Source organism: Piliocolobus tephrosceles, chromosome 18, assembly GCF_002776525.5.
Source record: "Piliocolobus tephrosceles isolate RC106 chromosome 18, ASM277652v3, whole genome shotgun sequence".
NCBI lineage: Eukaryota > Metazoa > Chordata > Mammalia > Primates > Cercopithecidae > Piliocolobus > Piliocolobus tephrosceles.
The window spans coordinates 50,216,347-50,239,524 of record NC_045451.1 but is presented as its reverse complement, the minus strand read 5'-3'; the positions used below and the strand labels follow the sequence as shown (position 1 = coordinate 50,239,524).

General features: G+C 41.3%; 1 protein-coding gene across 2 annotated transcripts in view; it reads left to right on the top strand.

Annotated features, from left to right (window-relative positions):
• RNF125 (ring finger protein 125) overlaps positions 1-22,449 on the top strand; it is a 48,125-nt gene extending 25,676 nt beyond the window's left edge. Inside the window, exons 4-6 of one of the 2 annotated variants that reach the window (XM_023207738.1) lie at positions 653-743; positions 19,134-19,241; positions 21,531-22,449. In XM_023207738.1, the coding sequence (XP_023063506.1) occupies positions 653-743; positions 19,134-19,241; positions 21,531-21,617 (286 nt within the window). In that variant the 3' untranslated portion in view covers positions 21,618-22,449. The remainder of the gene's footprint in view (positions 1-652; positions 744-19,133; positions 19,242-21,530) is intronic. The other variant, XM_023207739.1, reaches the window with a different exon arrangement.
• Positions 22,450-23,178: the final 729 nt, after the last annotated feature.

Below are 23,178 nucleotides of genomic sequence, written 5' to 3'. Positions count from 1 at the left end.
TTCCTGTGGTCTGAGCTACTTGGGAGACTGAGACAGGAGGATCATTTGAGCCCAGGAAGTGGAGGTTGCAGTGAGCCAAGATTGCACCAGTGCACTCCAGCCTGGGCGACAGAGTGAGACCCCCTCTCAAAAAGAAAAAAAAAAAAAGAAAGAAAGAAAAAGAAAAGTGACCTGCAGCTACCTTGTTAAATCCTTATGTATACTTAGGAATATTTGTCCCTTATCTGTGCTGTCCAAGATGTGTCCACTGGGCACTTGAAATGTGGCTAGTCCAAATTCAGATATGTGGCCAGGTGTGGTGGCTCACACCTGTAATCCACCCAGCACTTTGGGAGGCTGAGGCGGGTGAATCACCTTAAGTCAGGAGTTTGAGACCAGCCTGGCCAACATGGTGAAACCCCATCTCCACTAAAAATACAAAGATTAGCTTGGTGTGGTGGTGGGGGCCTGTAATCCCTGCTACTTGGGAGGCTGAGGCAGGAGGACCCCTTAAACCTGGGAGGTGGGGAGGTTGCACTGAGCTGAGATCATGCCACTACACTACAACCTGGGCCACAGAGCAAGACTCTTGTCTCAAAAAAAAGAAAAAAAAAGTGACTACTATCTAGTTGCCAACAATTTTAGTAATATTTGTATTCTGTGTTCTTTCCAGGTGTGTATGTCCCTTTTGTCAAAGGGAACTGGATGAAGACAGCCTCCTGGATCACTGTATTACTCATCACAGATCGGAAAGGAGGCCTGTGGTAAGGATTTTTGTTACATGTATTACAGCAGTGTCTGAATTCAGGACACATTAGGAAAGCCATTTAGTAGATTTCTACTTATAGATATATTATAAAGGATAATGATTTATGTTAAGGTTATGGTAGCTCTATGACTATTTATAATATGTGAAAGTGTTGTGTTGAAACTGATAAGAATGACTAATGTGTAATCACTCATTTATGAAATTACACATTATCTCTAACAGGTAATCATGGGCGTAATCAACTAAAATGATCCAAAATGCACAGTTAAGATCTAAGTTTACCAGCTGGGCCAATATGGTGAAACCCCATCTCTAGTAAAAATACAAAAATTAGCTGGGTGCATTGGCAGGCACGTGTCATCCCAGCTACTAGAGAGGCTGAGGTCTCAATCTTCTAACCTCGTGATCTCCCACCTCGGCCTCCCAAAGTGCTGGGATTACAGGCATGAGCCACCACTCCTGGCCTGGATTGTTACCAATTTTTAGAATTTGAGTTCCTATTCTTGTACATTTAAACTTTTCCTTATATTGGAATTTCTCTAAGAGGAAATTCTTTACATTATTGTTTCTGCAATTAATAATGCAGACTTTTTAATAGTCCTTGAAATGTAATTTTAAAGTGCTTTCCAAAAAGTCTGAGTCAATTTATATTTGTGTCAGCAATCTATGAGTAAACCACTTTGACCTTAATGGGCTATAATTAGGAACATTTATGTTTAATTTACCTTGGCTCAACAAATATAAAATGATACTTTGAAGATTATTTTATGTAGTATGTATTTTTATGTAATATATACACAAATGGGTGTGTGTTGTTTTCTTATATAAGTTTTTAGAAGTTTTTCAGTTTTAGGGTTTTTTCCATAAAATCCTTTCAGAAAGTGGATGAGATTGAAACATAAGTATATTAGGTAGGTAGATAGATAATAGATAGGAAGATAATAGAAAATAAAGAGAAAGATACATACAGCCGGGCACAGTGGCTCACACCTGCAATCCAGCACTTTGGGAGGCCAATGTGGGCAGATTACTTGAGACCAGGAGTTCAAGACCAACCTGGCTAACTTGGTGAAACCCCATCTCTACTACTAAAAATACAAAAATTAGCAAGGCATGGTGGCACGCACCTTCAGTCCCAGCTACTCGGGAGGCTGAGGTGGGACGATTGCTTGAGCCCAGGGGGACGGAGGTTGCAGTGAACTGAAATCGTGCCACTGCACTCCAGCCTGGGTGCAAAACAAGAACCTGTCTGAGGCCAGGCACAGTGGCTCACGCCTGTAATCCCAGCACTTTGGGAGGCTGAGGCGGGTGGATCACCTGAGGTCAGGAGTTTGACACCAGCCTGACCAACATGGTGAAACCCCGTCTCTATTAAAAATATGTTTTAAAAAATTAGCTGGGTGTGGTGGGGGGCACCTATAATCCCAGCTTCTTGGGAGACTGAGGAGAATCACTTTAACCTGGGAGGCAGAGGCTGCAGTGAGCTGAGATCACGCCATTGCACTCCAGCCTGGGCAACAAAAGTGAAACTCTGTCTCTAAAAGAAAAAAACAAAAAAAACCTATCTCAAAAGAAAAATAGAGACAGAGAAAATCCTCACAACAATCCTATGAGATAGGCTTGATGATTATCCCCATTTTAAAAAATGATAAACTGAGGCTCAGAGAGGTTAAGTCAATCATACAAGGTCACACAGCTGGTAAGTAACAAAGACAGAATTTGAATACAGTAATCTAGCTCCAGGGCTGCGTGGGAAACCCCTGTGGTCTATAGCAAGTTCAAGAGAAAAGCATGCAGAGATATTTGTTATTGATCTTAATGGCCTAGGGAGTTGACACTTGGAATGGCTAAGTAGGAGCTTGTTAGATGTTGAGGGAGCAGAGGAGATGGTCATGGGCTTTTCCTGCTCAAGTTGCTCTGTAGGAGGAACTGGGCTAGGGAGTTGGTTCACAATAGGTCCCTGGGGAGCTAGAGGAAGTTAGAAGAAAGCATAAGGATGGAATGATAGTGACTACTATCATCGAGTTTACTGAGTTCTAAGTACTTTCTTGTCTCCTAGCAACTCTATGAAGAGAGTTAAACCCTGACCATTAGTTCCCAGGGTGCTGCTTTGGTTGGAAGAATGCCAAGCCCTCTGGACTGTGGTCCTAGGCTGCATCTAAGCAGCAATCTGGGGCAGGCCACAGATTGGCCACAGATTGGTCAGTTCTGTGGTACTGTGTCCCTGCTCCAGCAGAAATCCAGTCCACGTGCTGCTCACTTTGGCCCAAATTGAAGGTGGCCCATGAAACTAGGTCCTCTGTGATTTTATAGGTCTTCAGGGTCATTGAAGACAGCTGACCTAAGCAGGGAAACAAACTAGGAATGGTGAGATCAGATTGCCTATGGGCTTTTGTAGTTAAATCCTAGGCTTTAAAGGGGATAGGCTTGGTTCTAATCCCAGGAAGTCTATTAAATTCTTTCTGCACTATTTCGTCATTTGTAAAATGGGGATAGTGATGACATTCATACCTTTTTCACAGGTAGTAAATCAATCAGGCATATAATAAAGTAAGCACTCTATCACCTGGCGATCACTCCATTAATAGAAGAGGGTGGTGGTGATAGTGGAGGTTCACTACGCTTTTCAATTCTATAAAATTGGGCCTAGAGAAGATTTCTTAGAGGAAGTGATGTCCTCTCACAGTTAGAGAACCCACATGGGGTGATGGTGTGAGTTGGGGGGTGGTGGGGAGGCAGAGGATGGGGAAGTGAAGTGGTAAAATCTCACCACAAAGACCAGGATGCTGTCATGGCAGGAGCAGATTGTTCAGAAATCCAAGGTTCTGTAATATCCTAGGGCTGTCTAGAGGTGGCAATTGGAACACAAGACCTTCAGGTGTCCTGTGTTAGTGTTTCACTCTTGAGCAGGATCTGGAGCCACTAGAAGTCATGATTTACCCCATAGTTAGGAAAAGGCAGGGGACAGATATGTGGTATAGCTGGGGTTCACATGCTTAGGAATCCCTAATGGGGACATGTGGGTGAAAACGCCCTGAGGGAAGTCCTGGGCAAGGAGGGCTGGGTCCAATGCTGATTCTGGATGGGTGTGGAAGTTAACCAGGACTTATTGCTTTAAAGGACTGGATTACAGGTTTTGCAAGCAGATAAGATCAGTGACATTATCTGACCTACCTCACATAAGAGGTTTCCTGGCAGTTAGAGATTTCCTGGGTAAATGATTCTTCTGACTTCCAAAAATAATTAGATAACTCAGAGATCAAACCACAAGATAACCAGTCTTTTCTTTCTGAGCTGCTCAAGAATGATAAAATGTATGTAAAAAACATCAGGGGATTTTGACTTTTCTTATATGCAGCCTTAAGAGCCAATAGCTCCTTTTTGTCAAGCAGTAATTATATTGTTATATATTCTGCCATTTTTTAAAAATTGAAGACAGGGTCTTTCTCTATCACCCAGGTTGAACTGCAGTGGTGCAGTAGTAGCTCACTGTAACCTTAAACTCCTGGGCTCAAGTGATCCTTACCTCAGCCTCCTGGGTAGCTGGGACTACAGGTGTGCAGCACCACAACTGGATAATTCTTTTTTTTTTTTTTTTTTTTTTGGGTAAAGATGAGATCTTGCTATGTTGCCCAGGCTGGTCTCAAATTCTTGGCTTCAAGCTATCCTCCCACCTTGGCTTCTGAAAGCATTGAGGTTGCAAGCATGAGCCACTAAGCTCGGTAATTTTTTTTTTTTTTTAAATAATTCTATCTCTGGAATATTACACTCAAAGGAAGCCGATGACACAAACAGCATGCTTTAGACTACATTACGAGACCACTTTTTTTCTTTTTCCTTAAATGTAGATAGCATTAATGAGACTACTTTTGAGAGAAATGTATTTTATTCTGTTAAGGGAAGATGTTTTAGCAGGAACCATGCTCTCCAGCTCTCTGTCCAGAGTGCTTTTTTCTTTTTTTTTTGAAGAGACAGGGTTTCACCATCATGTTGCCCAGGCTGAGTCTCGAACTTGTGACATCAGGCAATCCCCCTGCCTCGGCCCCCCAGAGTGCTGGGATGATAGGCATGAGCCATGGCGCCAGGCCTCCAGGTGCTCTTTGTTTCACTGGCTGGCTTTTACTCATCCTTTGGAACTTAGCTTAAATTTTACTTCTTCCAGGAAGCCCTCCCTGACACTTAAATTAATTTCAGCTTTTTCTTTTCTCCCCTGTGCTTTTCAGTATTTGCCACAACTTATAATTGCATATTCATTTCATGTCTGTCTCTCCCTCTAATTTATTAGGCTTATGGAGTTACGGGACCTAAGTCCTTCGTTCAACACTGCATGCCCAGTTCTTGGCAGAGTGCCTAGAACATAGCAGGATGTACTGATGTGGAAAAAAGGGTAGTAAAGAAAGACAGGCTGAGCGCGGTGGCTCACACCTGTAATCCCAGCACTTTGGGAGACCAAGGCAGGTGGATCACCTGAGGTCAGGAGTTCGAGACTAGCCTGGCCAACATGGTGAAACCCCGTCTTTACTAAAAATGCAAAAATTAGCTGGGCATGTTGGCAGGAACCTGTAATCTCAGCTACTCAGGAGGCTGAGGCAGGAGAATTGCTTGAACCCAGGGAGCAGAGGTTGCAGTGAACCGAAATCACGCCATTGCACTCCAGCCTGGGCAACAACAGCAAGACTCTGTCTTTAAAAAAAAAAAAAAAAAAAAGACATGATTCCATTCACCCTGATTCAAAGGTTCCAGTGAGTTCTATATTTTCTTTTTTTTTTTTTTTTGAGACAGAGTCTTGCTCTGTCTCCAGGCTGGAGTGTGGTGGCACGATGTCACTACAACCTCTGACACCCTGGTTCAAGCAATTCTCCTGCCTCAGCCTCCTGAGTAGCTGAGATTACAGGCATGCGCCACCGCACCCAGCTAATTTTTGCATTTTTAGTAGAGATGGGGTTTCACCATGTTGGGCAGGATGGTCTCTATCTCCCAACCTCGTGATCCTCCCGCCTCAGCCTCCCAAAGTGCTGGGATTACAGGCGTGAGCCACCGCGCCCAGCCTGAGTTCTATATTTTCTACCTTACCCTGGGGGCTCATTTCCTTAAGGAAGGGACAGGACTTTTGGTTTGAAGTGTAAACTGTGGTGACTACATACTGGGCTACCCCTCCCCATAGCAGTTAATTTCCCTGAGTACTTAGAATATCTATGACTTGATGCAACAGTGGAGATCTATGTGGTAATAACTCTGGAAGGAAAAAAAAATTTCCAATAGATTTGCTTTCAGTGGCCGGGTGTGGTGGCTCATGCCTGTAATCCCAGTACTTTGGGAGGCTGAGGTGGGCAGATCACAAGATCAGGAGTTCAAGACCAGCCTGGCCAATAGGGTGAAACCCTGTCTCTACTAAATATACAAAAATTAGCCGGGCGTGGTGGTATGCACCCAGCTACTCAGGAGGCTGAGGCAGGAGAATCGCTTGAACCCAGGAGGTGGAGGTTGCAGTGAGTCGAGATTGTGCCACTGCACTCTAGCCTGGGTGACAGAGCGAGACTCCGTCTCAAAAAAAAGAAAAAAAAATTAGGTATGCAGTCTTGTACCTTGATTTTAATTACATAGTTGCCTGTGAATATTTTCAGTGCATGTTCCTTTTTTCTTCCTTGGGTATTGGATTGAGTAACCTCTAATTACCTCCTCAAATGGCACTTGTCATCACATGGAAAGTGTTCTATAATCAGCTGAGTTGCTGTGGAGGTTAATCTAAGCCACAGATAGAGCAGAGTGTCCATTATCATATATATTCCGAAGGATCGAATCCTTTGCATCTTGGGATGGCTGTAACATGAGTGCACTGTCTTCCAGCTCTTTTACACTTGTACTCCTAGAATTCATCTTCTGGCTTCAGGAGAAGTTGATAGAACATGCTGTTCACTAAGGATCATTGATAGTAGATTGCATACATAGTACTTGGCAACTGAAAGCCCTCAAAGGTAAAATATGGTGTTCATGCATCTATGCTATTAGAACCCAAGAAAATGGTACCAGAAAAAAATTAAGTTCTGACACACCTATTTTCTATTAAATATTAAATCAGTCATGTACAGATTTTAGAAATGGAATTCAAGTTTTATAGTAGAAAATGTATGTCGTTGGCTGGGCGTGCTGGCTCATGCCTGTAATCCCAGCCCTTTGGGAGGCTGAGGCAGGTGGATCACCTGAGGTTGGGAGTTCAAGACCAGCCTGACCAACATGAAGAAAGCCCGTCTCTACTGAAAATACAAAATTAGCCGGGCATAGTGATGCATACCTGTAATCCTAGCTACTCGGGAGGCTGAGGCAGGAGAATCGCTTGAACCTGGGAGGTGGAGATTGTAGTGAGCCAAGATCATGCCATTGCACTGCAGCCTGGGCGACAAGAGTGAAACTCTGTCTCAAACAAAAAAAAAAAGAGAAAGAAAATACTTGTCATTCACAGTGAGGGCTGTCAGACCTGCACCGAGTATGGTATACTTTTAGGGATTCCCTATAACAATACAAAAATGGGGAAACACTGTCAAGATTAGGCGAACTCTCCAGACATGGTGGCTCACACTTGTAATCCCAGCACTTTGGGAGGCCAAGGCAGGCAGATCACTTGTGGTCAGGAGGTCAGGAGTTCGAGACCAGACTGGCCAACATGGTGAAATCCCATCTCTAGAAAAAAATTAAAAAAAACTAGCCGGTTACATTGGAGTGTACCTGTAGGAGGCAGGAGGATTGTTTGAGTGCGGGAGGTAGAGGCTACAGTGAGCCGAGATCGCGTCATTGCACTCCAGCCTGGGTGATGGGAGTAAAACACTGTCTTTAGAAAAAAGAAAAATAGGAGAACTGGAAAGCCGATTACCCTGTTGGTTATGATCTGTCAGTAATATTGCCTTTATTCTTAATGGGATAAGGGAGGGGTGTCTTATTGAAAACCCTAGTAAGGACCAGTTCAAAAAGACTAGGGGGGAGACAGGATATTTGCCTCCATGTATCCATGAAGCAGTATCAAATCCATTTCTGTGTCTTTGGTGTTTGGTGTGAGAAACTTTAGGAAATGTATCCTAATGGACCCATGTTAGATGCTCTCACCTATGATCCTGATGATCAAAGCTCATACGATCCTGTGAAGATGTTTCTATCTTTTCTTTTTTTTTGAGACAGAGTTTCTCTCTTGTTGCCCAGGCTGGAGTGCAATGGCGCAGTCTTGGCTCAGAGCAACCTCCACCTCCTTGAGAAACCTTCAAGCAGTTTTCCTGCCTCAGCCTCCCAAGTAGCTGGGATTACAGGCGTGCGCCAACACGCCGGCTAGCTTTTGTATTTTTAGTAGAAACATGGTTTCACCATGTTGACCAAGCTGGTCTCGAACTACTGACCTGAGTTGATCCTCCTGCTGTGGCCTCCCAAAGTGCTGCGATTACAGGCAAGAGCCACCGCACCTGGCCTATACATTTTATGTATTCTCAGAAGCCCTTACATTGATGATTCCTAATCTTTTCCCTGTCCTATCACACCTAAAAAATATAATAGTGAATGAAATCATTCTTATTTTCCCATAAGTAATAGTGACGCATAAGAGTGGTGAGAACTCCTCTGGGGAGAAAATGTGGTTGTATGAGAATTTAGGGAAAGAAAGGTATGTCACTGAAAAAGAACTCCCATCTGATTCTGTGTATCAGCCATTCTTCTCCCATTTCTGACCTGCCCAAGTGCTCTGTTATAGGAACTGATGTGAAGTAGAAGACATTTGGAAAAAACAAGCAAACAAAAACCTAGCAAAAATCCATCAGAAGAGAAAGAAAAGTACCAGAAATCTTTATCCTAAAAAGAAATTCTTTATTCATGAGGTGTCTACTGTGTGCCAAGTTATGTTAGGTCTAGGCATAAGGAAATAAGATAAATATGATATGTTCTTGCCCTAGGATCCTTTATTCTAAGGAAGAAGAAAATTTGAATAAAATATATATTATCTAATCTGAGAAGTATATATTTTATTCCTACTTTAGATATGAAAAATTGAATTTGAGCTTCTATTATGTGCCAAATCCTATGCAAGCTAACATAGCAAGAATTTAGGCCAGGTGCAGTGGCTTACACCTGTAATCCCAGCACTCTGGAGGCCGAGGTGGGAGGATTGTTTGACCCCATGAGTTCAAGGCCAGCCTGGGTAACAGAACAAGACCCTGTCTCTACAACAACAACGACAAAATTAGCTGGACCTGGTGGTGCACACCTGTAATCCCAGTTACTAGGGAGGCTGAAGTGGGAGGATCCCTTGAGCCCAGGAGTTTGAGGCTGCAGTGAACTATGATGGCACCACTGCACTCCAGCCTGGGCAACAAAAGAAGATTATGTCTCTTAAAAAAAAAAAAAAAAAAAAAAAAAATTAGACCAAGTTATTCTGATTTAGTTTTTCCTGTTCCAACATCTTGCTTCCCTGTATTAGTTCGTTCTCACATTGCTATAAAGGACTGCCCAAGACTGGGTAATTTAGAAAGAAAGGAGGAGGCTTAATTGACTCACAGTTGCACATGGCTGGGGTGGCCTCAGGAATTATGGCAGAAGGCAAATGGAAAGCAAGGCACCTTTTTCACAAGCAGGAGAGAAAATGAATGCAGGAGGAACTACCACACACTTATAAACCATCAGATCTTGTGAGAACTTATTATTATGAGAACAACATCGGGGAAACTGCCCTATGATTCGATTACCTACACCTGGTCTCTCCCTTGACACTTGGGGATTGTGAGGCTTATTAAGAGTACATTTAGGCCAGGTGCGGTGGCTCACGCCTATAATCCCGGCACTTTGGGAGGCCAAGGCGGGCGGATCACCTGAGGTCGGGAGTTCAAGACCAGCCTGACCAACATAGAGAACTCCATCTCTACTAAAAATACAAAATTAGCCGGCTGTAGTGGTGCATGCCTGTAATCCCAGCTACTTGGGAGGCTGAGGCAGGAGAGTCGCTTGAACCTGGGATGCGGAGGTTGCAGAGAACCGAGATCACGCCATTGCACTCCAGCCTGGGTAACAAGAGTGAAACTCCATCTCAAAAAAAAAAAAATTTAAAAATTAAAAAATATTTAAATCCTAATTTTAAGAAACTTAAGAAATCCATTATTTCTGGCTGCCTTTATAAAATATACTTTTTTTTTTAAACATCATATAGGAGTTTTTTTTCCTGGAATTTGCAAGGACTCTTACTTTCTTCAATATTTCTGAAAACAAAAGTAAGTGGATCATGTAGGAAGAAGGAGAGATTTCGTAGACTTTCTGTAAAGTGAACAGACTTTAGGTACTGACTCCTCGTAAATCTAGACTGTTCTAAAATTGCCCTACAAAGCTCTGAGAAAGTGACTCACATAAATAAAGACTGGCCCGGTGCGGTGGCTCCCAACTGTAATCCCAGCACTTTGGGAGGCTGAGGCGGGCAGATCACCTGAGGTCGGAAGTTCGAGACCAGCCTGACCAACATGGAGAAACCACACCCCAGTGTCTACTAAAAATACAAAATTAGCCAGGCATGGTGGCCCATGCCTGTAATCCCAGCTACCCGGGAGGCTGAGGCAGGAGAATCGCTTGAACCCAGGAGGTAGAGGTTGCACTGCAGTGAGCCGAGATCGCGCCATTGCACTCCAGCCTGGGCAAAAAGAGCAAAACTCTGTCTCAGAAAAAAAAAAAAGAGATGATTTTAGAAAAAAAGATAGTAACATTAAAAAATAAAAAAGATAAGAGCGAAACTCCGTCTCAAAAAGAATTTTTTTTTTTTTTAAAAAAGAGCAAAAGGAGTGGGAAGTTTTTCTAATTCTCATGGATTACAGTAGGAGAATGAGAACAGGTACAAAAAAAATTCAATGCCCTTGGCTTTATGCCAACAATGATTTTTTTTACATGGCAAAAAATTACAAACCTTCTTTCTCACCTGTCTTCCTCAAGCTTCTACATAATAGACATACAGCAGTATTTCTATTTCTACAATATACTTGGACTGTTTATAGTGTTGAGCTAATAAAGGTTTTTACACAGTTGTAGAGAAAAGGGTCCTCAGAGGTGATCTAATGTAGACTCTTTCTCAAGGTGATAAGTAACTTACTGTGTGAGTGCTTGCAGTTTTCCAGAATGGTAACCCAGTTATTACAAGGATTTTGTTTCTAGACCTTTCAACATGTTAATTTCCCTTCTGTGTCTATTGCAGTTTATTGATATTTTCCTTACCCAGCACTTAAAATAGAACACAGCACTCCAAGTATGGTCAGTGAACGCAGAACAGAGGAAACAACCATTATTCTAGATAATTGAATATTATCCATACAGTTCATTATTTAGCACTGTACTAGCTTTTTTATGATTAAGTCATATTTCTGGCCTAATAATGATTCTTAGTAAAACAGAACCCCAAATGACTTTTTTTTTCTGAGACTGTTGTTGCCCAGGCTGAAGTGTAGTGCCGCGATCTCGCCTCACTGCAACCTCTGCCTCCCGGGTTCAAGCAATTCTCTTGCCTCAGCCTCCTAAGTAGCTGGGATTATAGGGGCATGCCACCACATCCGGCTAATTTTTATATTTTTAGTAGAGACGGGGTTTCTCCATGTTGGTGAGGCTGGTCTCAAACTCCTGACCTCAGGTGATCCACCTGCCTCGGCCTCCCGAAGTGCTGGGGTTATAGGTGTGAGCCACCGCGCCCGGTCCAAATGACTGGTTTTTTTTATAGGTACTGGAGTTAAGAAAGGTGTTCTCCATTACAGCCTAGGTATTAGATTTAGAATTTCTCATTTGTTCACCTACTATTTTCTCTTGTCTCTCTGAAAGAAATTACATTGTCTTTAAGGCAGTGGTTCTTAAACTTCATCATGCTTGAGAATCACCTAGAAGACCTGTTTAAACATAGATTGCTGGCTCCTGCCCCTAGAGTGTCTGATAAAATAGGTCTGAGCTAGAGCCTGAAAATTTGCATTTCTAACAAGTTACCAGATGGTGGCAATGCTGCTGGTCTGAGGACCCCACACTGAGAACCATTGCTTCCTTTAAAGCACTGAAGTGGCCAGGCACCGTGGCTTATGCCAGTAGTCCCAGCATTTTATGAGGCCAAAGTGGGAGGATCACTTAAAGCCAGGAATTTGTGGTTACAGTGAGCCATGATCATACCATTGCACTCCAGTGTGGGTGACACAGTGAGACCCCATCTCTAAAAAAATAATTAAAGAGAAGGCAAGTGAGAAGTATGACCATATAGGTACTTTCAATTTTTGTGGATGTACAGTAGGTGTATATATTTATGGGGCACATGAAATACTTTGATACAGGCATGCAGTGTGTAATAATCACATCAGGGTAAATGGCATATCCATCACCTTAAGCATGTAATTGGATTCTTTGTGTTACAAACAATCCAATTATACTCTTTTTTTTTGAGATGGAGTCTTGCTCTGTCACCCAGGCTAGAGTGCAGTGGTGCGATCTTGGCTCACTGCGACCTCCGCCTCTCAGGTTCAAGGATTCTCCTGCCTCAGCCTCCCAAGTAGCTAGGACTACAGGCTCACGTGATCACGCCCAGCTAGTTTTTGTAGTTTTAGTAGAGACAGGGTTTCACCATGTTGGTTAGGCTGTTCTCAAACTCCTGACCTCAGGTGATCCACCCACCTTGGCCTCCCAAAGTGCTGGGATTATAGGCATGAGCCACTGTGCCTGGCCTATACTCTTAAATGTACAATACATGATTGTTGACTGTAATCACCCTGTTGTGCTATGAAATGCTAAATCTTACACATTCTGTGTAACTATATTTGTGTACCCATTAACCATGCCCACTTCCCCCAATCCCTACTACCCTTCCCAGCCCCTGGTAACAATCATTCTACCGTCTATCTCTATGAGTTCAATTGGTTTAATTTTTAGCTCCCACAAATAATGAGGACATGTGAAGTTTGTCTTTCTGTGCTAGGCTTCTTTCACTTAACATAATGTCCTCCAGTTCCATCTGTGTTGTTGCAAATGACAAAATCTCATTCGTTTCTATGACTGAATGGTACTCCATTGTGTATATGTACCTCATTCTCTTTACCCACGTGTCTGTTGCTGGACACTTAGGTTGCTTCCAAATCTTGACTATTCTGAATAGTACTGCAATAAAAATGGGAGTGCAGATATTTCTTGAATATACGGATTTCCTTTCTTTGGGGAATATACCTGGGAGTAGGATTGCTGGATCATATGATAGTTTGATTTTCAGTTTTTTGAGGAACCTCTGAATTCTTCTCCATAGTGGTTGTACTAATTTTCATTCCCACCACCCGTGTATGACGTTTCCCTTTTCTCCACATCCTCGCCAGCATCTGTTATTGTGTGACTTTTGGATAAAAACCATTTACCTGCAGTGAGATGGTATCTCATTGTAGTTTTGATTTGCATATCTCTGATGATCAATGATGCTGAGCACTTTTTCATATGCCTATTTGCCATTTATATGTCTTCTTTTGAGAAATGTCTGTTTAAATCTTTTGCCCATTTTTAAATTGGATTGCTAATTTCTTTTCCTCTAGACTTGTTTGCACTCTTTATATATTCTGGTTATTAGTCCCTTGTCAGATGAGGAGTTTGCAAATATTTTCTCCTGTTCTGTGGGTTGTCTCTTCACTTTTTTGATTGTTTCATTTGCTGTGCTGAAGCTTTTGGATGTGATTCCATTTGTCCATTTTTCCTTTGGTTGCCTGTATTTGTGGGGTATTACTCCAGAAATCTTTGACCAGATCAATGTCCTGGAGAGTTTCCCCAATGTTTTCTTTTAGTAGTTTCATAGTTTGAGGTCTTAGATTCAAGTCTTTAATCCATTTTGATTTGATTTTGACTATTTTAAAAATTTGATTATATTTTGACCAGCATTAAATAATCTATATCCTAAGGTTTTGGAGGAATAAATAACCTTTCAAAAGAATCTTCCTCCTCTGATTTCCATCCACATCAAGTGTTGTTTTGTTTTAATCCTATTAAAGCAGGCTTGGTCAGGAGATCTTTTCCCTTTTCCTAGCAAGAGGATTTCTTTGGTCCTCAATTTGGTCATTTGTAAAACAAAGGTAGAGAAAATCTACTGAATGATTTTGGTTATTTTTGGCTTTATAATTTCTTGAAAAGAAAGAACAATAAATGAAGATTCACTGCACAGAAAGGGCCTATTTGGAGTCAACATGCTTGAGGCCAGAAAATAGAAACCACAGGGCTAAGGAGATCAACTGAAGGCATCAGTAGGATGAGGTGAAGCTCTTCTAAGCTGCCAGGTCACAAATCAGGACAGGCAGATGTCCGGTCCCTGACACACTGGCCTGCACAGTGAATGGGCTGTAAGCTTATCCACTACAGACCTGTCATTGTTTGGGGCAGGTTGGTGGGAGCATAAGGACATGATAATATCACTATTATGATATTATCATAATAAGTGGGAGGCTAATCTTAGAAACAGTTTTCAATTATCTGAAGTTGGTAGTAGCTTCTAATATGGTAGCTATTATTCACCCATTGCATTCACCATCAGAAAAAATCCATACACAGATGAAGCTAACATATTTTGAATGTATACTGTACAGTTGTTCGCTCTTAATATAAGTAGTATGGCCTGGGAGCATTGAGTAGAGACAAGCAAGAAAGGATGAGCTGATATTAGGAAATGGACAACATTGAGTGTAAGTCAATACTTAGGTAACCTTCAGTCTGTCTCTTATCTACCATTTCTTTCTCCTTCCTATTCTTACCCTCTCTTCCCTCAGGTCTAATCTCCCAATTTAAGAAACAAAAGAAGTTTTTCCACTAGTACTGACTTCAGCCCATTGTTTGCAATGTTGTTTTGACAGATGTGTCTGTAGTCACACAATTAAATTTTAGGTACACCAGAGACTGAAGACTCCAATAGTTCCCTATCAATGTCAGATTAACAATGGCTTGTACCTATAATCCTAGCTACTCAGGAGGCTGAGGCGGGAGAATCGCTGGAATCTGAGAGTTCAAGACCCGCCTGGTCAACAAAGTGAGATCCCGTCTCAAAAACAAAACAAAAACTTCTTTGCTTAAAATTCCAGTTTTTTAAAAAAATTATTTTTATTTTTTTGAGACAGAGTCTTGTTCTGTCACCCAGGCTGGAGTGCAGTGGCACGATCTTGGCTCACTGCAACCTCCACCTCCCGGGTTCACACCATTCTCCTGCCTCAGCCTCCCGAGTAGCTGGGACTACAGGCGCCCGCCACCACGTCCGGCTAAGTTTTTGTATTTTTAGTAGAGACGGGGTTTCACCATGTTAGCCAGAATGGTCTTGATCTCCTGACCTCATGATCTGCCCGCCTAAGCCTCCCAAAGTGCTGGGATTACAGGCGTGAGCCACTGCGCCTGGCCTAAAATTCCAAGTTTTCTGTATTTGTCTTCTCCACTAGACTCTAATCAACTCCTTAATGGTAGGGATCAAGGTAATAGACATCTCTGTACCTCTGACTCTTTGCATCAAGTCTACCAAAACCATGTCAGGTGCTTGACTAAATACGGAGCAGAGCTAGTTCCAACTTATCATTCCAAACTCATCCCCCGCCACTTCCCCAACTTGCCCTACCTTCAGTTACACTGAGCTTTTTCCATTGCCCTAAGCAGGCCTTTTTCTTTTAGGATTTACTGCCTTTTCCCACATTGATTCCTCTGCTGTGATGCTCCTCTCTGCTGGCCTGGCTAGCTCATTCTTCAAGACCCACTTCAGTTACCAGCAACTCTGCTGAAGCCCTTCCGAACCCTTGGGCAAAATTAGTAATTCCCTTTACAGGTCTTGAACAGTTGTCTGTTCACATCTTGAATATGGTGCATGATACACTCTTGAAAGTATCTGCTTAAGTGATAATAATGGCAGCTGTTTATTACATGTGCTAAAGACTGAGCTAATGTGACTGAGCTTTGTAATATTAAGTGGTGTATTATTTTAAATCTAACAGCTCTGAGACACAGAAAATCAGCAAGAGGCTGAGATGAAATTGGAAACTATTTTCTGGGGACTAAGAATGTAGGGATCAACTAGACACATGGTATTTTATTCCTTCAGGGAGCTCCAACTCTTCAAGGACAGGGGTCAAATAGTAGTAAATGTGTGGCATTTATTGAATGTTTGATGGTTACCTGGCACACTGAAGACATTATCTGTAAATATTACAGCTACTCTACAAGGCAGGTGATATTATCCCCATTTCACAGAAGGGGAAACTTACATGCTCAAGATCACACTGCTGGTGCTAGGATTTGAACCCAAAGTATCTAACTTCAAAGTATCCTACTGATCTCCATATTCTAAGTGCCGAGCACATAGTGGGGGCATAATAAAGAGTGTTGGATGAACAAATTTCTGTAAGCAGGTTCCTTCTCCCACACTACAAGGATTAATAGTGGTCTTCTGTTGAAATATTTCTTGGTCTCAGCTCTGTTCTTATTACACATAGTGGCATCAGGGAAAGTTAAATGCTGTCTTGGAATGACCAGTGGTGCCAATTAACCAAGAACATTAGGAAATTGTACATGATTATAAATTGAATAATAATTAATTAAAAGGATGTAATTTTACTAAAAATAAGATGTAAAAATTAGCGAAGTTGAGCAAAATTCAGACCTTTAATTATAGAAATTGAGCATATTGAAACTGAGATCCTCATAAAACAGTAAGAAAGAAGTATATAAAAGACCTCATTTAAATAAAGAAAAACGTTATCACCCAAGTTGATAAATTGGACACTGTTAGAATGTGAAAAGAACACTGGAATCAACTGAAGTTGATTCCAGATCTGATACTTACAGCTGAGTAAATTCAAGCTATTTTTTTTTTCTCTGAAATTGGGCTCATCAACAAAATAAGGATAGCATTGAATTCATTGAGTTGTTGTGAGGATCAAATGAGAATACCACCTAATTTACTACCTAACAACACATACTTGGCACTCAGTAATGAGTCTGCGTCTCATACTTTAAAAAATGAATGCATGGGTTGGGTGGGGTGGCTCATGCTTGTAATCCCAGCACTTTGGGAGGCCGAGGTGGGTGTATCACCTGAGGTCAGGAGTTCGTGACCAGCCTGGCCAAAATGTTGAAAGTGCAAATCAAAACCATGCTGAGATACCAGTATACATTTAACAAAGTGGCTAAAATAAAAAAATTTGGACATTACCAGATGTTGGGGAAAATAAGGAAAAACTGAATAATTCATACATTGCTGGTGGGAATGTAAAATAGTACAGCCACTCTGGAAAACAGTTTGGCAGTTTTTTACAAAGTTAAACATATACCTATCATATAACCAGGCAGTCACACTCCTGAAAATTTGTCCTAGATAAATGAAAACTTATGTTTATGCAAACATTAGTACACAAATTTTTCTTACAGCTTTATTTGTAACAACCAAAAACTGGAAACAACCCAAATGCCCTTTACGAAATAAATGGATAAGTAGACTATGGGACATCCATACCATGAAATACTACTCAGTAATGAGGAGGGAGCTATGGATACACCCAGCAACTTAGATGGATCTCAAAGTCATGCTCAATGGGAAAAGCCAATCTCAAAAGGTTAAATACTCTATAGTTCTATTTATACAAGTTTCTCAAAATAGTAATAATAATAATAATATGGAGAACAGAGCAGAGGTTAGGGAGAGAGAAGGAAATAAAGGATAGCAACGCACTGACATTCCTTTGTAGTGACAGAATGGTCTGTATCTTTTTTTTTTTTTTTTTTTTTTTTAGACAGTCTGACTCTGTCATCCAGGCTGGAGTGCAGTGGCGCAATCTTGGCTTACTGCAACCTCTGCCTCCCGGGTTCAGGCCATTCTCCTGCCTCAGCCTCTGGAGTAGCTGGGACTACAGGTGTGCACCACCACGCCTGGCTAATTTTTTTGTCTTCTTAGTAGAGACGGGTTTTGCCATGTTGTCCAGGCTGGTCATGAACTCCTACCTCAAGTGATCCACCTCCCAAAGTGCTGGGATGACAGGCCTGAGCCACTGTGCCCGGAGATTACATTTCAACATGAGATTTGGGTGGGGACAAGTTTCCAAACTATATCACACACACATACTGAAAGATACGAGTACAGGCAAAACCTGGTGAAATCTTTTTTCAAGCAATTCTCCTGCCTCAGCCTGCCAAGTAGGTGGGATAACAGGTGTGCGCCACCACATCTGACTAAATTTTGTATTTTTAGTAGAGACGGGGTTTCGCCATGTTGGCCATGCTGATCTTGAACTCTGGGCCTCAAATAATCTACCTGCCTTGGCCTCTCAAAGTGCTGGGATTACAGGCATGAGCCACCACTCTGGGCCAGTGTTCATGATTGTTGACCTGGTAATTGCCATTTCTGGTCATTTCTCCTAAGGAACTAATCCCCTAAAAGGTAAACACTGTAGTTACTCTCATTTGTGATAACAAAATATCCACATACAAACAGGTATTCCAAGAGGTAGGCAAACTAATTAAGTAAATTATGGTACATCTATTAACTGTAATATTGTTTAAGTAATAAATTGATGAATATGAAACAAATAGTTATATTGTTATATATGCATATGAGCGAGAAATGCATATGAAGACATAAATGTAATTTTATTTGCTTAATGTTGCTTTCATGTTTATGCAATTTTATAACATAATACTGAGGTATGGCTAATGGATGAATAAAGTTGACAGTTTCTTTTTGAAATGGTTACCTGTTGTTTTTTGTTGTTGTTATTGTTTGTTTTGTTTTGTCTTGTTTTTGCTCTTATTGCCCAGGCTGGAGTGCAATGCTCACTGCAACCTCCGCCTCCAGATTCAAGTGATTCTCCTGCCTCAGCCTCCCGAGTGGCTGGGATTACAGGCGCCTGCCACTGCGCCCTGGCTAATTTTTGTATTTTTAGTAGAGACAGAGTTTCACCATCTTGGCCTGGCTGGTCTTGAACTCCTGACCTCGTGATCTACCCGCCTTGGCCTCCCAAAGTGTGGAGATTGTAGGTGTGAGCCACTGTACCCGGCCTTGTTTTGTTTTTTTGTGTGTCGGAGTCTTGCTCTGTTGCCAGGCTGGAGGGCAGTGGCGTGATCTCGGCTCACTGCAACCTCTACCTCCAGGTTCAAGCGATTCTCTTGCCTCAGTCTCCCGAGTAGCTGGGACTACAGGCGTGCACCACCATGCCCAGCTAATTTTTGTATTTTTAGTAGGGACGGGGTTTCACCATGTTAGCTAGAGTGGTCTCCATCTCTTGACCTCGTGACCCGGCCACCTCAGCCTCCCAAAGTACTGGGATTACAGGCATAAGCCACCGCACCTGGCCATTGTTTTTAATTCTGGCACTAATAACTATTTTAAATTCTTTCTTGAACCCCTGGTCTTGTTTGTTTCCAGTTCTGTCCACTTTGCCGTTTAATACCCGATGAGAATCCAAGCAGCTTCAGTGGCAGTTTAATAAGACATCTGCAAGTTAGTCACACTTTGTTTTATGATGATTTCATAGTAAGTATATTTTCTTATTTTTACATTATGTTTTTATGCTGTCTTTGTTAAGCTTACTTTTCTGATCCAAGTGAATAAAATTATAGAGGAAAAAATGTATATATAGCTATAGTGTTGAGTATTAGCATTATGTAAGAAATCAAGAAAATAGAATGTTTCGGCCTGGCACAGTGGCTCATGCCTGTAATCCCAACACTTCAGGAGAACGAGGTGGGCAAATCACTTGAGGTCAGGAGTTCAAGACCAGCCTGGGCAACATGGTGAAATCCTATCTCTACTAAAAATACTAAAAATAAAAAAATTAACCAGGTGTGGTGGCATGAGCCTGCAGTCCCAGCTACTCCGTAGGCTGAGGCAGGAGAATCGCTTGAATCCAGGAGGTGGAGGTTTCAGTGAGCTGAGATCGCGCCACTCCAGTCTGGGCACCTGAGTGAGACTCTGTCTCAAAAAAAAAAAAAAAAAAAGAAATGCAATTTCAAGATAAAATTTAATAACGATTCAAGATCATCATTTGAGAATTTTCTCCATGCTTTCTATCTGCCAATTATTATCCAGTTTGGACATAAGGAGCTCAGGTTCTAAACTAGTTTTAAGCAACAGCTCTGTCACATATGTGCGACCTTGCAGAAGGCATTTAACCTCTGAAACTCATTTTGTCCATTGGTTAAGGGAAGAGATTAAAAGCACCTACTCCCAAAACTCTTCTTAGGATTAAATGAGATAATGTATATAAAGTGATTTGCACAGTTCAGGCACAGATGTTAGGCAAATTGGAGATGGGATAGGAGTGGAATTATTAGGACCACTTGAGGAACTGAACAAGGAACATGACAGAGGCTTTAAATCCTCAGCTCCATATCTCTAAGCATGTGTCTTTTGTGGCCAATATGGCACACAGGCCTCAACAGAACTTGGTTCTGGTCTATGTGTTCTCTCTGGTAAAACAAAGAGGTTTCTCTTGGCCCGGTGCGGTGGCTCACGCCTGTAATCCCAGCACTTTGGGTGGCCGAGATGGGCAGATCACAAGGTCAGGAGATCGTGACCATCCTGGCTAACACGGTGAAACCCCATCTCTACTAAAAATACAAAGAAATGAGCCGGGCGTGGTGGCAGGCGCCTGTGGTTCCAGCTACTCGGGAGGCTGAGGCAGGAGAATGGCGTGAACTGAGGAGGGGGAGCTTGCAGTGAGCTGAGATCGCACCACTGCACTCCAGCCTGGGCGACAGAGTGAGACTCTGTCTCAAGAGGTTTCTCTTTACCTTAGCTCTATGAGATGTTTTAAAGCCAGGTCGATTCTATGGCTGTTCTGGCTAATCATGTTCAGTCTGTTCTCAAGATCTTTCAGACAAAGCATGATGCAGAGCTAGGCAGGATGAAGCCACTTTGATAAGAATTCTTTGCAGCCACTCACAGCCATCTTCTTGGGTATGGAAGTGAGCTTGAAGTAGTGTTCTTTGTTTTGATTTTTTGCTTCCTGAGCTACTATATGCTAAGCTAAGCACTCTATGTATATATCACATTTTATTCCTTGTAGCAACTTCCGTGAAGTGAATACTGTATTTTTATCTTCATTTAACTGAAATATCTGAAGCTCAAAAGTTAACTAAATTACCTAAGAACAAGCCAGTATCAAGACCAAACCTTGTGCTCTGCTGTGCTTTATGGCTTTCCTTTGGATTTTGTGGAGTTTTTTTTGTTTTTTGTTTTTATGTTGCAGAATGGACTTTGAATAGATATTTCATCTTTTGTTATTGTGGAAGAGGAGAGGGATTGCAGAGGATAGGGTTCTTACTGGTTTTTGTTTTACTTATAGAATGTGCTGACATAGAATTTTGAATTCCACTTTGATACATAGGGAGGTAAAGAGAAAGTTTTGTTTTTAACATTTGCTTCAGAAATAGCTATTCAGTGGTACTGCTGGCATTGGTGAAGCCTGTGGGGGTGCCTGAACTTTGCTCCATTTTACAGGATTGTGTGGAACATAGCACTCTGAGCAGAATTTGTAATGATGACTAAAAACTTCTCATTATATCAGATAAAAACTTCAAATTTCGAATCAAGACTTTTTATTATGACAGTAACTAGTTAATTGATAGGAAGGAAAGTGAAGGAGAAAATTCATTAGCCCCAAAGCAAAAGTCCTGGGTTCTATGACAAGCTTTGTGGAACCTTGAACAAGTCTCCTAACTTTAGTTCCCTGCAAAATGAGGGTGTTGGATTGACCCTCATCCTCCAGTTTCTGAAATACTATTGACTCTGAATATTTCTAATTATTTTTCTTTATTGTAGGATTTTAATATAATTGAGGAAGCTCTTATCCGAAGAGTCTTAGACCGGTCACTTCTCGAATATGTGAATCAGTCGAATGCCACATAATTTTATTAAAACGAAGGGAAAAGGGACCACTGAATTGCACCGTTTAAGATGCTGCTTGAACAAATTGAAGGGAAGTTGTCAATGCTTGATGGGCAAAAATGTACAACACAGTTATATGTTTGTCCATGTTTATTGTTATAGTGCATTTAAAAACTGCTTTAATTTTGATGATTTAAATCTGCTTTACATCCTTGAGATTCCTACACATCTAACAAAAAAAACTGTCTATATCAGTCGTTATTATATGGAAAAGACACATGGTAGGCAAGTGGGTGGAGGATCTCGGTTTGCAAATTAGATAACACTCTATGTATAATACTACATATTAATAACTACCATCATGGTTAGGCACGATAACTCATCTTTGTTCTATGTAAAAAAATAGAGAGTGAAACAAAATGCAGACATTCAAAGAAATAAGAAACCTGCTCCAATGCTCTTGCTGTAATCTGTAATAGATTAACATTAATAATCTTGTACGGGAGTTGGAAAGGAAAATTTTGAAAGTCAAGAAAGTCCATTTAGGCCGGACGCAGTGGCTCATGCTTGTAATCCCAGCACTTTGGGAGGCTGAAGTGGGCGGATTACAAGGTCAGGAGTTCGAGACCAGCCTGGCCAACACTGGTATCTGTGAAACCCCGTCTCTACTAAAAATACAAAAATTAGCTGAGTGTGGTGGTGGGTGCCTATAATCTCAGCTACTTGGGAGGCTGAGGCAGAAGAATCGCTTGAATCCAGGAGGCAGAGGTTACAGTGAGCCAAGATCACTCCAGTACACTCTAGCCTGGGTGACAGAGCTAGACTCCAGCTCAAAAAAAAAAAAAAAAAAAAAAAAAAAAAAATCCATTTAACCAAATTATATTACATAATACTATAACAAAATACGTTTTGTGTTAGAAAAGTATGCTTAATTCTTTGACTTTTTATAACTATGCATACATAAGAATTCAATATTTTTCAAATATTTGTAGTTTATTTTGAAATATTTCTATAATATAGGCAATTTCTTAAAAACCATCAGGTGATACTTACAGTAGAAGTATTCACATCCAAACTTTTTAGTAGAAAACCCTAAGGGTTTTGATTTCTTTTTTGATTGTAACATTTTAAAAATTATGAAATAAAAGTACTGAAAACCAGACACAAAATTTATAGCCGAATGCTTTATTATAAGGAAATTCTCTTTTAGGACTCAGCCAGTCACCCCATATGTCCTTTTTGTATCCTTTCAACAATTACAACCCCACAAAAGTAACCACTAGACTGATTTAAATGGTAATCACTTTGTTGCATTTGATTACTGCTGCAACACCTAAATGCATATATCTATATTTTAATATTATCAATTTAAAATTATTAGATGTATATTTTATTTTACATTTCTTTTTTAATCTAGAAGTTCCTCCTTCTTTCCAGTTCCTTAGAATTTACCTGGTGAAAAACCTGATCCTAGGACCTATAGAGTTTCACATACTTTGTATTTTGCTGATTGCACACTCATGGCACAGTTCAGCACATTCCCCTGTCCTCTAGATATCAGCACACGGGGCAGGTTCAGGCA